Source organism: Felis catus, chromosome A3 (assembly GCF_018350175.1).
Source record: "Felis catus isolate Fca126 chromosome A3, F.catus_Fca126_mat1.0, whole genome shotgun sequence".
Classification (NCBI taxonomy): Eukaryota; Metazoa; Chordata; class Mammalia; order Carnivora; family Felidae; genus Felis; species Felis catus.
The window spans coordinates 131,776,039-131,793,265 of NC_058370.1; the positions used below are offsets into that span (position 1 = coordinate 131,776,039).

The window sequence follows — 17,227 nt, forward strand, 5'->3', positions numbered from 1 at the left end:
AGCACCGCACCACCGAGCTCACCGCCGACACGGTTCCACTCGGCCCTCTGCGAGGCTCGACCCTGGACTCTGGAGGAAGGTGGGGCAAGAGATTTAGAAGCCTGACCTTCACTCTTCACGCTCTGAAGGTGCGAACAGATGAGACTGGCGTCTTCATACTTCGGGTCGTGAATAATGTAGTCAAAAGGCAACTTCTTGAACAGCTCCAGGTCTGGCCAGGGGTCACTGGGCTGGAGGTAATGCCAATCGGACTCCTCTCTGAGGTCTGTAAGATCGTTGGAAACACAGGCAGGTGACAAACTAGGAAATGAGAATGACTGATTTAAAAAAAATTTTTTTAAACGTTCTTTTATTTTTGAGAGAGACAGAGTGTGAGTGGGGGAGGGGCAGAGAGAGAGAGAGAGAGAGAGAGAGAGAGAGAGAGAGAGAGAATGAATCTGAAGCAGGTTCCAGGCTCTGAGCCGTCAGCACAGAGCCCGACGCAGGGCTCGAACTCACGAACTGTGAGATCGTGATCTTGGGTGAAGTCGGATGCTTAACCAACCGAGCCACCCAGATGCCCTGAGAATGACTGATTTTTAAATGTGTCCAGGGACGATGCTTGTGGTAGAGCTATCACTGAGTCTATGGGCTACTGGGGGGGGGGGTGCTACTGTATCTCAAAAGCTCCCAGAACATACTGCATTTTCAGGATTGTTCTAAGGAGGCAAGAGGTGCCCCTGGGTCCACCTCGTAACCAGAGGACTTACCTATGCTGTGTTTCCCACGGGATGAGTTTGCTTTCCTGGCTCCCCCACTGACTTCAGCAACTCCCAATACACCTACCACTTGCTCTGAGCTTCCCCGCAGCCCCATCCCCCACATACGTAGGTTCCCAGCGCCAATGGAACCTAACATAGTTCTTGTTCTTGTTTGAGATCTAAACGCTATGCAGCCAATATGGCCACGTCCTATCACTGCACCTCTAGAAAAGCCTCTTCCAAGTGTTCAGACCCATTGGTTCCTCCCTTCTGAATGCCAACACCACACGTGGTCCAAACTCCATCTTTACACTCGCCGTGTATCATCTTGCGATAATTGGTGTAGTCTATGACGCTCACACTAATTGCTTGCTGGCTCAAAAGCAAAAAAAAGTCTAGTTGGTCCAACTCAAATTATGTAACATATTGATTTTACATCTAGGATATGTACACACGACCAGAGTACCTGTCTAGAAGAAAGAGAAGGAAGGAAGGAAGGAAGGAAGGGAGGGAGGGAGGGAGGGAGGGAGGGAGGGAGGGAGGGGAGGGAAGGAAGGGAAGAAAGAAAGAAGAGAGGCATGTTTATTGCATATTTAGTAGGCGCTCAAGGCTTCATATGTAGAACATCATTCAACCTTCACAATGCCCCGTAAAACAGAAATTATCCACGTTTTACCAAGAAAACCAACGTATTAAGAGACTATCCGAGAAAATGGGCTTTGAAGTTTAACAAGCTGGGTTCAACTCCTGTCATTGTCATTGGGGTATCCAAGAAAGAGAGGACACAGAGACTCAACAGGGATGCTGGTTTTCATCTGGAATAAAGTTCCAAACTGTGGGTGGGGCGGGGGTAGTGTGAGAGCTCAGAGGTGGGATGAAGAGCCTCTCTCCTTTTCCTTCAAAGGGACGACCAAGGGCTGGATGGGCTTCCTTGGTTCCAGATTTCCTTCAAGTCAAAACTCAAACACGGTCAAGAGCATGTAAAGAATACAGAAGTGCTGTGTTTGCGAATGACAGGACTTTCTTCTAAGGCTGAATAACATTCCACTGCGTGTATATACCACGCTTTTCTTTACCCATTCGTCTGCTAATGGCCTTTTATCCATCAAGGGACCACATATGGTTGTTTGTGTATCTCGCCTACCGTGAATAACACTGCAATGAACCTGGGAACTACGAATATGTCAGTTAGCTTGACCGCAGTGGTGATTTCACAACGTACATGTGTATCGAATCATCAGGTCGTACACTTCCCACGTAAACGATACCAATAAATAAAAAGAAGTGCCATTTAGCCTCCGCGCAACTCACTGGTTCCCTTTCTTTGCAACACGGACCGGACTCCTCACACAAATTTTAATTCCCAAAGCAACAGACTCATTTACCAGACCAAGTTTACGAGCCACTGAAGGAAAGTATGCAGAGACAATGGAGCATAAAACACCGGCTCGAAGACAGTCTTACCTTAATCAGGGCAAACTCTGTTCCGAGAATAAGGAGAAATGGCTTTCCCCCACATGTCATATACTTGGGTTTTGCCCTAAGATATTGACCTATGCACTCGGCTGCCTGAGTGGGGACCTGCCTGGATGGATAACCCCGCTTCTGAAGGCCGGGATCAAATCCAGCTCAGTTCCAGCTCTGTTGTCTTCCCAGCTGGGTTCCTGAGCAAGATACTTATCAGGAAATAAGCAATTATTCTCAGGGTGATGCGCAGAAAATTAAATGTGGCCATTTATGTAAGGTACCCAGCACACTGCTTGCCACTTGGAAGATACTCCGTAAACAGCAGTTATTTTTAGTGGAGTAATTCCATCCCCATGAAGGCCTCCCAGGCACTATTCTGATATTGAGCAAGATGACGACAGACAAGGGAGAGACAAGAGCACCCCACAAGGCCCAGGCAGTGAGCGTGGTCACTGATCTGAGAATTCCATCTGGAGGGCAAAAGACACAAAGTCAACCCGAGCAACCAGTGACAGAGGATCCCAACCCCAAGGGTCACCAACACACGACTCACGGATATTGATCTCTTCTTCATCATAAACGTCCACTTCCGTCAGCCGGATGAGCATTCTGGACAAAATACTAAGGAACTGCAGGTAAGCACCCGTCTTCCCAACCTGTGAAGACATTGAAATTGGAGCCCACAGTCCGCACACCATCTACGTGCAGGCACCGGCCGGAGCACCGGACCCACTTCGTTTCACCCACCTTTTTCAAAGCCCTCGTCTAATTAAAGCGAGAGCCTGGGGGGCGCAAAGCCATCTCTGGGGAAACGTGGCCCCAAGAAGCACGGCAGGCCGCAGAGGGACTTCCGTGAGCGGCAGACCCGCCTGCTTATAAATCACGGCAGCGTGTCTCTAGTTTGAATCGGTCACATTTTCTAAGCTGTTAGAAATAGGACTTTACCACAAACTGATGGGAGGTTGCTTCAAAAAATGAACCGCCAATGTAAAGCATAGTAATGTCTTAAGAGGATCCTGCACAATTACAGCTTGCTATTCTTGTGTTAATACGTCGATGGTAAGAGAATAAAATCTTAAGACATAAAAGGCTGGCATCTCATTTCTCCTCTCCTAAGACCAGGAAAAGAAATAAAATTATTTTTCTCTCCTTCCTGCTCTTCCTTCCTGTATCCTAGAGTCCCTGTTCCCTCAGCCCAGCAGCAGGCGAGGACACCACGAATCTTCGTAAAACTTGGGTCACAGTTGGTTAAATGGGCACCTGTGGGCCAACTTCCCACCCTGTTACTCCGGGAATGTGCTCTCTGAGCTCTCGGCTCAATGCCTGGTTTGTAGCCAGCACTCAACAAATGTTGATGAACAGAAATGACTTAAGGAAATATGAAATATGACTGGGGGAAGCTTCAGAGAAACTATTTGCGATACATGCAGTAGACAGAGGATTAAACTCTGTAACCTCCAAAGAGCTCCTGCAAAGTAACAGGAAAGTGTCAGATGCCTGAAGGAAAAATAAACAGGAGAAACAAAGCAGAAACTCCCTGTGAAAGCCATAGCAGCGACCAAGAAATATATAAAAATATATTCAACCTTAAGAAAACTGTAACATACTAGGTTTCATCTATCAAATAGGCAAAATTTTCTTTAAGAGTGAGATATCCAATAACATGACAGTGTGGAGAAACCAGGACCCCTTTTTCCAGTTTATAAAAAGTCAACAGGGGCACCTGGGTGGCTCAGTCGGTTCAACACCCGACTTCGGCTCAGGTCATGATCTCGCGGTTCGTGGGTTCGAGCCCCGCGTCGGGCTCTGTGCTGACAGCTCAGAGCCTGGAGCCTGCTTTAGCTTCTGTGTCTACCCCTCTCTCTGCCCCTCTCCTGTTTGCACTCTCTCTCTCTCCCTCAAAATAAACATTAAAAAAAAATTTTTTTTAAAGTTAACACACCCTCCCATAAAAATTCCAGAACCACACGGTGACAATGAAAGAGAACGTTCACAAATCCTGGTCCCTCTCCAGGTTAACAATTCAGCAGCAATCCTGCCAGCGATTTTTTGGGGGGTATTTTTCACACACAGAGACGTACACATACACGCTGATACTTTTTTTTTCTTTGACATTACACTATGCACGTATTATTCTATAACTTAATTTTTTTTTTAATTTAAATATCTTAAACCTCAGTGTCAGTATACAGGCCTCTGACTCCAACTTCCTGGGCTGAACTGTATGACACAGCTGTGCCCGAATTTACTCAACCAACTTTGACCAGTGGAATTTAAATTGTTTCCAGTCGCTTTTTTTCACTATTATAAACGATTCTAAAATGAACGGTCTTACACATATGTGGGGGGGGGGTTGTATTTCTTGGGGCAGGTTCATCACAAGGAAATTAATACACCGAGCTGGAAGGGAGCAAGTCTCGCACTGTGACAGTGGCAGCATTAATGGGGACAGGAATAACTAGGACACATGCTTTCCACGGTCAGGCCGTGCCCCAGGCACCCTGCGGGGATTCCCTCGCTCAGTGCTCACATTTCTGACGTCATTCTCTGGTGAGGACACCGAGGCACGGAGAAGGCCGGATCCCACGCGGGGTGTCAGGTGAGACCCGAGGCCGAACTTGACCCCAGACGAGAGCCCACCTTGCACCTCAGCACGGTTCCGACAAAGGCCCTTCCAAGACCCGACCCAGTCTTCCCTCACACGCTCCGGACTCTTGGCAGATGTCTGCCATTTTGACAAGTGAAACGGCCTTTCGTTGTTACGAAAGCACAGTGGGGCGAGAGGCTGGGATGGGGACAGGCGGCCAAAATCCTCCAGCGCAGAACCCAGGGCAGGGGGGCGGGTGTGTGTTTCTACCTGGCACAAACCGGCCATGGGACCGAACGAAACAAGGTGGGGAAAGCAGAGTCACAGTCGGATGGAGAAGCACCCGGAGAGAAGCCCCCTGGCCCCCCGCGTCACACAAGGCGAGACGCTGAGGTCGGAGGACGGAAGTCGGCCAGCCGTCGGGGGTGGGGGGGGCAGGCAGGTCTCGGCCTCCACCCGGCCGCCCGCTGTAGGGTCTGCTGCGGGGATGGCGAGCTGTGAGGGTGTCGGCCCCCCCGCACCGGCCCGAGAACCCCCACGGGGCCCAGGCCCCCGCAGGGCGGCACCCACCTGAGGGGGCCCGCTGAGCAGCAGCCGGCGTGGGTGGAAGCCGTCCACGCGGCCCTCGGTGCGGTTGCTGTAGTCCATGTGGCTGGGCCGGGGCACCGTCCACTGCCGGTAGTACAGGGACTGCTCCGTGGACGTCATGGTCTTGCTGAGCAGCGGGCGGAAGGAGCTGGCCCACATGACCGAGTGGGAGGGCAGGAGCGAGGCGGCCTTGGGCAGGCCGCTGCTGTCGGTGGCCGTGACCATGTCATACACCAGCTTGGGCAGGAAGACGACGGGCGGCTGGCGGCAGGCCTTGGTCAGGGAGCACCGGGAGGCCTGCGGGACGAGCGCCCCGGACGAGGACGACGAGCCGGAGGAGGACAGCTGGGAGGACGACGGGGTGACCGACACCTGGACGCTCCTCTGGCTGGTCCTGGGGCCGGAGTCCGGCTGGGCGGCCAGCCCGGGGCTGCGCCTGCTGATGACCGACGGCGGTCCCCGGCCAGCGTGGGGCCTCTGCCTCTCCCCGGGGGCCCTGCCCTCCTCCGACGGGCCGCAGGGCTGCGGTGATCGGGCCCGCTCCCCCTGCGAGGGCGCCCCGGGCTGAGCCGAGGACTCGCGGCACGGTGCCGAGCCTGGGGAGGGATGCACCTGTCAGTCACGCCCCGGGAAGGACCCTCGCAAAGGAGCCCACCTTTCTGCTTTCCGCAGTGCAAACCACCCCCCCCCCCCCCGCCCCCCCGCACTAGACAATCGCTGGAGATCTTCCTGAACGCAGTTCCACCTCTGGGCAAATATCAACCCTTTGGTTCTGTGACAAAAGCAAGACTTGCTGAAGGGAGAGAGCGGGTGCCTTGTGGCAGGACTTCAGCCCACACCCTCCCCAACACCCTGCCCACTGCCTCAAAAGCCTCTCCTCTGCAACCTCCTGACCGGACCTGTTCCACAACACCCTGCCTCCAGGGCTCAAGCGAACTCTGGCCCCCCCCCCCTCCACCGTGCACGTGTTCCCCGGAACGCCTCTCCCTTCTAGACCCTCACGGAGCTCACATCTCACCTCTGCACCAGGACAGCGGTGGCTTCTGGTTCAAACTGGCAGCGAAACTCACAGGACCCAGTGGGCTTTACCGAACACCAGACCTGACTTAACCTTTAGGAGAATCCGGGCAAGGAAACGCAGCCCACACAGCAGCCGCTGGAATACGGACTCTCTTCGGCCCCTCCCCCACGTGGAGCACGTTGAGACCCTGGCGAGCGTGGCCGGCCGGGCACACGGGGCTGGCACCCTGCTCTCCTTTTTATCATCCCAGCTCACGGCAGCCCCGCAGACCGCAGGCCCCGCAGGAAGCAGGGCAGATGGGACACTACACGGTTGTCTTCACCATCCTTCCCCAGGGGCCGGTGTGGAGAGCAGACTGACTAAGGGAGGCCCGGTACCCTGTACACCCTCCTCAGAGAGGCCTTCCCGCCGCCCCGCAGCACTCGGCTTGGCCTGCAGCCCGTTCCCCACACCACGCGGGCGACCTCCCCGCCGGATCCGAGCTCCCCCGCAAGGGCCCCACCACTCAGCCCCACAGCTGGCACCTGGCACCCTTCGAGGGAGGGCACACACCGGCCAGTGCCCCTCCGCCAAAGGCCTGACTCCTGCTGAAATACCTTGTCGTCCTCAGACAAGGCACTTGAAGTGACTGGCTCAGAGTCAAGGGACGAGCCGAAGACCAGAGACGGGGAGGCAGTAAGGGACCTGGGCGCCTGGCCTGGGGCCAAGGGGACAGATGGGCCCGAAGCACGTGAAAGAGGCTTAAGGTTGCAAAAGTAGACCAAGGGAACCCCGATGTTTTCATCCACTTCCCTAGGTTGTGAGGGCCAGCCTGCTAGGACCCAGAGGACGGACACCCACATGGACCTTCCTCTCCATCCACCCCAGACCTCAGCTGCTCTGCCCCCCCTTGAATCCAGGGGCTCTGTCAGTGTATCAGATGAGACTCACCCCCACCCAGGTCCCCATCCTGACTCGTGTGGCTGTAGCCAAGCCTCACCTCCCTGGGCCCCCAAGTCCTTCACGTCTGAAACGCATGGGTTGTACCCAAGGGCACAAAAGGCATCTCATCAGAGACCCCTACGACCTCAGGACCCTCTGAGGAGTCCTGATTAAGGAAATTGTCTCACTTGACTGAAGAACCCCAGGAGGACAGAGGCCAGCTCATAGCTTGGACCCTCTACTCCTGAAGACACTGCACGGACCAGTGTGGCCCCAGAACCTTCTAGAAAGCGGTCAGGCCAGGATTGGGGAAGAAGCAAACCACCACTCCTCTCGATTCTGAATAGCATCGGTTCATTCGCTCACCCATTCGTCAGCTCCACCCTGGGGCCCCAGGCTCCCCGTACCGTTTGGGGCAGCGGACCCCGGAGGCCGCCGCACTTGGCTTTGCTGACTGACCCGAGCCGAGGAGAAGGTCTCCCTTCCGCCACAGAGCTACGGGCCCATGTGGAGGAGGCCTCGTTCTGACCCCCTCTGGCCACAACTGTGGGGAGACCCCCACACGAGGGCTGTGTGGGGAGGGGCAGAAGCCAGGAAGGCTCTGACCCCCACAGCTACGCCCTGACCGCGGCCAGGCGCCTGCCCGGAGCTGCAGCCCGTGTGACCGTTCACTGTGCCCGAGCATCAATCACGCTCACTTCCACAGCCTGAGCCTCCTCCGTCTAGAAGATCTTCTCTTCCCAAAGAGACCCAAAGGCCAGCTGCCCTCTGAAACCGGCAGCGACTGGGCCGAAACCTGCCCCCACCGGAGACAAAATTTCCTCTTCGTACGTGCGACCGTCACCCTTCACGCGTGACCACGTGTGCACAAACGATAAGACAGCCTCTCTGGTAACGTAACGTGGTTGAAGAGGAACGATGGACTCCCTGACCGCAGGACCGTATCTAGTCATCCAATGCCCTGACTCAGATGCCAAGTCGGTTCTTGGTAACAGTTGCGACCGGAGGACGGGCGGTGTCGTTGGCGGTGTGCCAGTCCTGACTGCTCCCAGACACCAGGCATCTCTCAGGCAGAGACTGGGCACCTTACCCACCTTCCCCACGGTCTGGGTCTGGGGCTGGGTGAACACCTGCTGCCATTTGCTGCTTCCCGCCCCCCCCCCCCCGAGAAATCTGTGTCCACTTCTCTCTGCCCTCAGCCTCGACCAGCACACCTCAGGTCAGCCCCTCTCCTCCCCGAAGGCGCAGGGATTCATTCCCCTGCAGAGCAGCAAGGCCACACCGCCCAGCACCGGCCACCGAGGGGGGCGGCGTCCATGATCTTCCCCCGGGAACGCTGAGGTCCTGCCCAAACGCCTCACGTCCCAGATCCCAATCCGGAAACACAACTACTCCCTCAGAAAGCCCAGTTCTTCCAAGGGTCCCTTCTCTTTCCAGTTCTAGGTGAAAATTAAGGATCTCTTTTCATTCTCTGAAATCTCAAAAAGAAACGTCCCAACACGCCACTCTCCCACCTGGGGACTTACCAGAAGCTTTCGAGGAGAGGGAGGATGACGCCGAATCATGGGAGCAGGACCTCTCCCGCTTCACCGGGCTCCTCTTCTCCGAGGTGGAGCCTGCCCCAAGATACACGCTCGCTGAAAATGCCTCGTGATCCCCACCTCGTGTGCCCGCCCAGCGCTTCACAGTTTGCAAGCTATGCTCCCACCTAGCACCCACCCACCCACCCAACCACCCGGCTAGCATCCTCTAGGCACCCACCTCTGACAGAGCCCTGAGGAGGCAGGTGGGGAGGGACACAGGGCAGGCCACCCAGGCGCTCACGGCTCATGGGGCCCCTTCCCGTGAGCCGCAGCCACAAGGGAGCGTAAGAGGTGCAGACAGAGACCTGGACACTGGGGGGCCAGGCTCCCACCCAGCACAGGGAAGCAGAAGCAGGTGATATCCTGGAAAGGTGACCCGACCTGAGCTCTGAGGGGCCAGCAGGGGCTTCTAGGTGAAGCCCAGAGGTGGGGGAACTCAAAGCCAGGGGGAGAGCCTCTGTGTGGCCCAGATGTGACAAGAGCAGAGCACAGCCAGGGAACCCAAGAGGTGAGAGTGGCCAACAGCACGGGGAACAGCGGGGTGGGGGGCTGAGAGCGGAGATGAATGAACACTGAGGCTAGAGAGGTAGGCTGTGGAACACCCAGACTGTGGACTCATCCCACGGGCAACAGGCATTTTAACGTCGGGGTCACATTCACGTTTGTGAAAAGAAGCTCCGAGTCCACACGGCAGGCCTTCTAGACTCCGTCTTATAGGTGAGCAGTCTGAGGCCAGGAAACCAGGCACGGCTGTCCCGAGTCACGCAGCCAGCAGACGGACCGGGAAGAGAAGCCTGGCCTCCCGACCCTGCTACACCGTCTACCCCACCAACACTTTGCGGTTTTGAATCGACAGCTTTGTCCTTTTCCTTGCTGTTGACGACAGCCACATGCTGTGCTCTGCTCTACCTGCCCCACTACGATTCGGGGCTGCATTTCCAGCTCTTCGAAGGAAACTGGGTCTTGCTCATAAATCTCGATAACGGACACATCCTGTTGATTCACACTACCAGAGGGTAAGGCCACGGACGAGTCAAACAGAGCATGAACCTGAGTCCTGAGGAACTCCCAATTTTCCTTCCTATTCTCTAAGACTTCCAGAGCTAGGAAGAACCCATGGGGATTCCCATTTTCTCACACCGCCAAAAAAAAAATAATAGTAAAAATAAAAATGGCAGGGGAGAGAGCAGAATCAGAATTCAACAGTGGACTCGTCATCTTCTCCAGATAGTTCTCGTCGGAGCTGCTGAGCGTCGCCCGGGGCCCGAGGGTCACAGCCGTCGGGACGAGTGCAGGCCGCCCCCCCGGGGAAGCACAGGGGGGAGCAGACCCACCACCTCTCACCTTCCGTCACCAGCTCCTCGTCCTCGTTGTCTGTGCTGCTCAGCTTTTCGGCATCGCTCTCCAAGGGCTCGTTCCGGGCCGCCTTCTCCAAAGAAACCTCGTTGCTCACGAAGTAAGCGGCCAGGCCCAGCTCCTGCTCCAGCGCTGTTCTCACCAAGCAGGAGGAGTTTATCAGACGCAGGTCACAGTACCTCAGAGACCTGGAGGGAACAAGAAGGGATCTACTGAGTGTCTTCTACAACGGAGGCACTGCTCCCGGCGCTGGGGGGAAATGGCGATCGGGACCAGCACCCTGCCCCCGCTTCAGGGCCGCAGGACTCGTCTAAACAAAGAAGCAGACGGCATCGCGGTGAGCCTTTGGCAACCAAGTCTGTGGAACGCGAAGTCTCCTGGGCCACCTGCTGTGTGTTCAGCCCTGTCCTGTGTGTCATCAAAAGAGTGCTTTCAGGCCAGAAGAAAAGCAGGCTGGCACCCCAGCTCTGCCACTTCCTGGGGCCAGAACCTTCTGCAAGCTGGGCCACGTCTTGCAGGCTCAGACTTTTTTCATCTGAAAGGGGAGAGTGAACATTAAGAGCCATCGCAGTGCACTGTCTGAGGACGATATGCAGTTAAGTGGGACGTTTAATTATTCAATCGACACTTAAAACGTGCCCAGGACGGAGCTGGATGGCAATCAGGTCGCTGCCATGTTAGAAATACGAGTCTGTCTGGAGAGACAGACACCAGCAAACGATGAAAGAGGCAGAGGAGGGGACCCAGAGGACAGGCCGACGCAGGGCTCGGTGGGGGGGGGCTTGGTGGAAACAGCAAAAGGCCTGGAGAGAGGCAGGTGTGGGTTCCAATCAGGCCCTATGGCCTCAGGCAAATGACTTTCCATTGGCTCATCTACAAAGCAGGAGAGTGATGCTGTTGTTGCAAGGAGTAAACGCTGTGTTGAAAGTCTGGCGTGGAGCCTGATAAAAAAGAAGGTACTCCGTGAATGTTTGCTCAAACCTAAGATCGCTAAAGACACGGTCTTAGTCCTTAGGGAGCCAAGGGATGGGAAGAAATAATCCATGCGAAAAGCAACAACCGAGGTCAAACGTTCTGGCCCGTGAGGACGCTGCGGGCCGTGGCCCTTGTGGAAGGAACCCAGGCTTTGGAGTTGGGCAGCCTGGAGTCCATGGTCTGCCACCCAGGCTTAATCTCTGGAAGTCCCCATTCCTTCATCGCTCAAAGGACCTCTGAAATATTACCTTCCCCCAGGGTTATAGTGAGAGTAAAATGAAATACGGCAGTGAGAATCTAGTCCAGTGCCAGCACGTAACGGGAGCTCGATAAACGACCGCTCTTACTGTTTCGATTTACCAGGAAAGACGTGCAAAGGCCCCACAGCCTGGCTGCCTGCTCTTCTCCATGGGAATTAAGTAAATCTTTAGGAGCCAACCTGTCATCACCAATTCGAGCACCTGCCTCACTGGAGGCCCAGTGACTTTCGGTCCTGAGTGTCCACCTGTCTGTGTGACGGTCTAGAGACCCCAGGAGACGCTGAGGGGGCTTGCGGCTGACTTCTCCATCCGTGGCTGTGGTCTCCCGGGGAAGAGCCTTCAAGATAGCGTTATGTGTGGAAGAAGGGGTTCTTCCTACGTGGCATCAGCTGCCTGCCACCTCCCAGAACACCTCCCACCCCAGGAGGGCCCCGCTGCCACAGCAGCCTGAACACCAGGAGAAATGTGGCCTTGGCCCCCCAGATGATCCGATACTTTCCTAACTGGAACAGCCATCCCTAACGCACATGGTGATCATCGTGCAGAGAGACAGAGGGAGGCATCAAACCCTAACTCCAGCTGTCGGACCTCCACCCACGGAGCCCAGAGACAGCCACCCCACCCCGCCCTCGGCCCAAATGGCGCCTAAGAACTAGGAGAAGCGGCCCAGACCTCAGAGACGTCTCACTGCCGTCGGCTGGAAAACCGTCGTAAGGAACACAAATCTCTGATGACTCCGAATATAAAGATCCCACCTGCCGTCGGACAGGGGAAGCCTGGCCTGCCAACCCCCCAAAGCTGTGTGCCTGTGGCCCTTCGAAGACCCCCCGGGGCACAAGCCCCCCTCCCCTCACCTTGGTAAGGATTCCCCGTGAGGGTCCATCCCACTGAAGATCAGGATGCAGGGCAGGCCCTCCAGCTCCAGGTAGGTCTGAGGTCTCCACTCGGCGTCTTCGATCTTCTGCCACAGCTGCGGATAATTAAAAAGCCACGAAGCGGTGAGACTCCTTCCTTCCGGGCGAGCCCAGCTCTGTCCTTTCGCGAAAAGGACAGTTCCTCATACTGCAAACAAGCACGTCGTCTGCACTGCCACTGTATTCCCAGCCCCACGGCCCGGCGCGTATCAGCTGTTCCCGAAATACCTGCTGACCGATCCTCTGGAAGAAAGCGCACATCCTCGATTGCCTCTAACGTTTTTGCTGTGTTTTCTTCGCCGTGCTGCCCTGCGTTGCCTTTCACCCACTTCCTACTCAACTATGCTCTCCGTATTCTTTCTAACCCTCCTGCCTTTCCTATCCTCTCTTGGTGGGTTCAGTGAGAAGCTGTGGGCCAGGAGTTTAAAAAAGCAAGACAGGGTTATTGGGCGCCTGGGTGGCTCAGTCGGTTGAGCATCTGACCTCGGCTCAGGTGATGATCTCGCAGTTCGTGAGTTCAAGCCCGTGTCGGGCTCTGTGCTGACAGCTCGCCTGGAGCCTACTTCGGATTCTGTGTCTCTCTCTATCTGCCCTTCACCTGGTCGTGCTCCCTCTCTCTCTCTCTCTCTCTCTCTCTCTCAAAAATAAACATTAAAAAAAAAAAAAAGCAAGACAGGGAGCCTGAGTGGCTCCATCCGTTAAGCATTCAGCTTTTGATTTAGACTCAGGTCACGATCTCATGGTTTGTGGGTTTGAGCCCCACGTGGGGTTCTGCCCTGACAGCATAGAGCCTGCTTGGGATTCTCTACTCTCCCCTCTCTGCCCTTCCTCTGCTCATACTCTCACTATCACTCTCAAGATAAATAAATAAACACTAAAAGTAAATAACTAGGGGAGCCTGGGTGGCTCAGTCGGTTAAGCGTCCGACTTCAGCTCAGGTCACGATCTGGCCGTCTGTGGGTTCCAGCCCCGCATCAGGCTCCGTGCTGACGGCTCCGAGCCTGGAGCCTGCTTCGGACTCTGTGTCTCCCGCTCTCTCTGCCCCTTCCCCTGCTCGTGCTCTGTCTCTGTCTCTCAAAAATAAGCAAACGTTTAAAAAAAAAAAAGTCTGCTTAAAAAAAAAAATGAATAAAGAGGCCAGTGTGATTTAGGGAAGCAACATTCATTAAGTAATTTGGTATCGCTGGATGAAAGCTGCAGGTGGGGACACGAGCGGCAGCCGGAGGGGTGGCTGGGTATAGAGGGCACGTGACGGATACCAACACTGAGGCGCGTGTCGCGGCTCCATCGCCCCGCCCCCACCCGGTCACCCAGCGCGCACACACACACACCCCCCACCCCTACCCTGCCGGGCATCTTTCACCCCGCCCGTCCCCGACCGCCGCGCCCACCTTGAGTTGCTTCACGAAGTGCTTCCCGACGGTGATGCCGGAGCTGGGGTTGCCCAGGATGATCTCAAAGTGCTCCTCCAGGGCCAGGCGTGCCCGCACGTGGGCCAGCCGCTCGTAGGCCACGGCCGCCAGCGGGGAGCAGGGCACCCGCAGCAGGACCATGAGCCCGTGGCCGCAGGGGCACTGCTTGGGGGAGTTGATGAGGTTCTGGGTGATCTCCAGCGTCTCCACCGACGTGTAGTTCTTCATCTGCGACAGGCCGCTCACGGCCATCATGGCGGCCGCGTAGTGCTGCACGAGAACAAAGGTCCTGATCACCGCGCTGTGCAGGCGGGGGAACCTGCAACAAACAAGAGAGGCGGAGCGTGACCGCGCTGCCGCGGGGGCTCCAGGATGCCCGGGGCGCTCCGCGAGGACCACGACGACGACACGACGGCGGCGCCCTTCGCCCGGCCGCCACGTGGCCCAACACGTCCGCCGGCTCGGGGGCGGCGAGACCCCGGAATCGCAGACGCGTGGCGTTTCCTTTCGGAGCCGCCTGCATCCAACCTGCAACACAAGCCTCCCTCGGAGGGCGCGTCGAACGCCGCTCCGCCATCGCCAGCGGGGAAACGGAAGCACAGGCTGGGGGCTGCTGTGGAAAAGATCGGGAAACGGGAAGACGCAGCAAAAGGAACGATCTGAAATGAAACAGAGGGAAGCAAAACCCAAGGACCGTAGCATCGGAGAGCTGAAACTTCAAGCACCTTCACGTACGTGGCATTGGATCGCTCTAAAAGGGAGGAGGAGGAGGAACGCAGGAAAAAAAAAAAAATTAGAGGAAACAAGGACCGAATTGTTCTCATACTTGCTGAAAACTCAAGTCAGGACAAAGAAACGTGAAGAAAATTATACCATGGCGGATCTTAATTTGCTTCAAATCAGTAACAGATTAAAAGTCTGAACACTTTGGGGCACCTGGGTGGCTCAGTCGGTTAAGGGTCCGACTTCGGCTCAGCTCATGATCTCACGATTGGTGAGTTCGAGCCCCGCGTCGGGCCCTGTGCTGACAGCTCAGAGCCTGGAGCCTGCTTCGGATCCTGTGTCTCCCTCTCTCTCTGCCCCTCCCACACTCACGCGCTCTCTCTCAAAAATAAATAAACATTAAAAAATTAAAATAAAAACAAGTTAATTAAAGTCTGAACGCTTTAAATATCTGCAGTTTACTCTATGTCACTTATTCCTCACTAGAGCTATTGTTTAAAAAAAGAAAAAAAAAGGCACCGCCGTATGGGAGGCAAGAACTCGCCCAGCTCTAAACAACACATACAGGTGCAATGTGCTTGCCCCTAAGCCTTTGTGGTTGGCTCTACAGGAAGGAAGCTCCCCAGAAAACATACCGGAATAGAAGCGGGAGTTGTTAAGTGTCTAAATCTCTTAAGTCCCAATAAGTTTGTGTCAGATTTGCGGCTTCCCAGACAGATTTTTCCAGCCATATGCTGGGGTCTGTGTGCAACACATGGCGAATCAACAGTCTGGCCACGCACACGGTGGGGAGAGGCAGTAACCAATGTGTTCTTACCTTTATCGCCTTCTGTCCCAGTTGCCTGTTTCGAGAGAGTTTTCCAGACACAGGATTCCTAGGAAGGGCAGCGTGGTGTGGCGGAAAGAACATCAAACCTGGCTACGGTCCAGGCTGCCACAAACTGGATGTGTGACCTTGGGCAACTCGCTTCCCCTCTCCGGGCCCCAGTTCTCACAATTGTAAAATGGGGTGGTTGGGTGAAATGATTCCTGGGAGTCCCCAGGATTCTCCATAACTCAACACTCCAAAGCCTGATGTTCTCTTCTCACTCCGTGAAATGTGAATTCTCATCTCTGTGCAACACTTCCAGTTTAGCAGAGGGGTGGGAAAGGAAGAGGATGGTGGTGACAGGGACAGTTGTGATGGTGGTGACAACGGCAGTGGCAGCTGACAGGAGCACGTAATGTGCGCCAGGCACTGCTCTTAACGTTTTGGGTGTATTCGTCCACTGAACCCTCATGACGTTCCCATGTGCTAGGTACTCTTATCCCCACAGAGGATTGAGACACTTTTCTAAAGTCTCAGCTCATAAGGGACAGACCCAGGACTCGAACCCTGGGAAGGAAGGAACCCTGGGAAGGAAGTGTGACTTTGGAGCCTGAGCGCTCAGCGTACAACTGTTCCTGAGTCTGCACAGGCCCGTGTTTCCTGAAAACTCTCATGAGAAGCCACTAGAAAAGTAGATTTGTTCCCAGGTGAGGGTACGGAAGTTCAGACAGGTTCGGTGGGTTTGCTGAAGGTTAAAACTAATAAAGTATAGGGGTGCCTGGATGGCTCAGTTGGTTAAGCGCCCAACTTTGGCTCAGGCCATGATCTCGTGGTTCGAGGGTTCAGGCCCCGCACTGGGCTCTGTGCTGACAGCTCGGAGCCTGGAGCCTGCTTCAGATGCTGTCTCCCCCTCTCTCTGCCCCTCACCCGCTCCTGATCTGTCTCTCCCTATCTCTCAAAAATGAATAAACATTAAAAAAAATTTTTTTAATAAAAAAAGACTAATAAAGTATAAAGCCAGAACGTATGGTCCCCTGGCCACTAGCCGTGAGACCCTCCTCCATACGTATGGTTAGTGGCTCTACTGTTTTGGAGTCGATGGCAAGGACTTGGTCTGGCTTCACTCCAAAACCTCCCATGTGACCTCCCACGTGACCTAAGTGTGTATCTTCCTCTGCCACATGGGGGTAACAGGATCCGTCTCACCGTGCCGCCGTGAGGATTACACGAGGCAATACACGTAGAGTATTGGGCCCAAAGTTACCTACAGCTCGCTAAGCAGCCAGCAGGAGGAGGTGCATGAGCAGGGCAGAGAGGCAGAGGCGGGGCTCCCTCGCTCAGCAAGTTTATGGCTCTCGGCTGCCCGTGTGTGAGGTGGAGAGGCGGCCTGATTAAGCCCATCAGCGTCACCGTGCCAAAAGGGATTTCGTTCCTCAAAGGGCATTCTGGGGAACGCCAGTCCCCCGATGTCCAGGAGATGCCACCTACTCTAGTTCCACTCTAGTCACAGCACGCGGGACAACTGAAGGCTCGGGGACTCTCGTGGAAAACCAAACCTTAAACGTAAGGGTGCTGCGACACGGGTGACCGTGGAACCCCTTTCGGCAGAAACAGCCGTCAGCATCCAGCCAAAGCAGGACAGCTCGGAAGATAGCTTGGAACACACCTTGAGAAGCACACGCCTGGTTTAACGCCCTCGTTGGCAAGTGAGGACGAGGTGCCGTGAGGGCCGGTGGCAGGGCCCAGCTCAACACCAATAGTTAGCGGCAAAGATCATTTTGTTTCGCACTAGGCAGTCTGTAAAACTTGGCCGGGCTTCCCGACGTACAAACCGTGTGGATGGCGGCAATCGTTTAACCTCCGGGGGCCTCG

The 17,227-nt window shown here is 55.3% G+C and overlaps 1 protein-coding gene across 15 annotated transcripts in view; it reads right to left on the reverse strand.

The window, feature by feature from the left end:
* GREB1 (growth regulating estrogen receptor binding 1) overlaps nucleotides 1-17,227 on the reverse strand; it is a 145,225-nt gene that overhangs the window by 19,045 nt on the left and 108,953 nt on the right. For 14 of the 15 annotated variants that reach the window (XM_023252098.2, XM_023252095.2, XM_023252096.2 and 11 more), the window contains 7 exons: nucleotides 13,804-14,143; nucleotides 12,353-12,468; nucleotides 10,252-10,451; nucleotides 8,851-8,940; nucleotides 5,365-5,978; nucleotides 2,761-2,863; nucleotides 107-265 (listed from right to left, as the gene is read on the reverse strand). In XM_023252098.2, the coding sequence (XP_023107866.1) occupies nucleotides 107-265; nucleotides 2,761-2,863; nucleotides 5,365-5,978; nucleotides 8,851-8,940; nucleotides 10,252-10,451; nucleotides 12,353-12,468; nucleotides 13,804-14,143 (1,622 nt within the window). Of the gene's footprint in view, nucleotides 1-106; nucleotides 266-2,760; nucleotides 2,864-5,364; nucleotides 5,979-8,850; nucleotides 8,941-10,251; nucleotides 10,452-12,352; nucleotides 12,469-13,803; nucleotides 14,144-17,227 lie in introns of those variants that run through there. The other variant, XM_045054941.1, reaches the window with a different exon arrangement.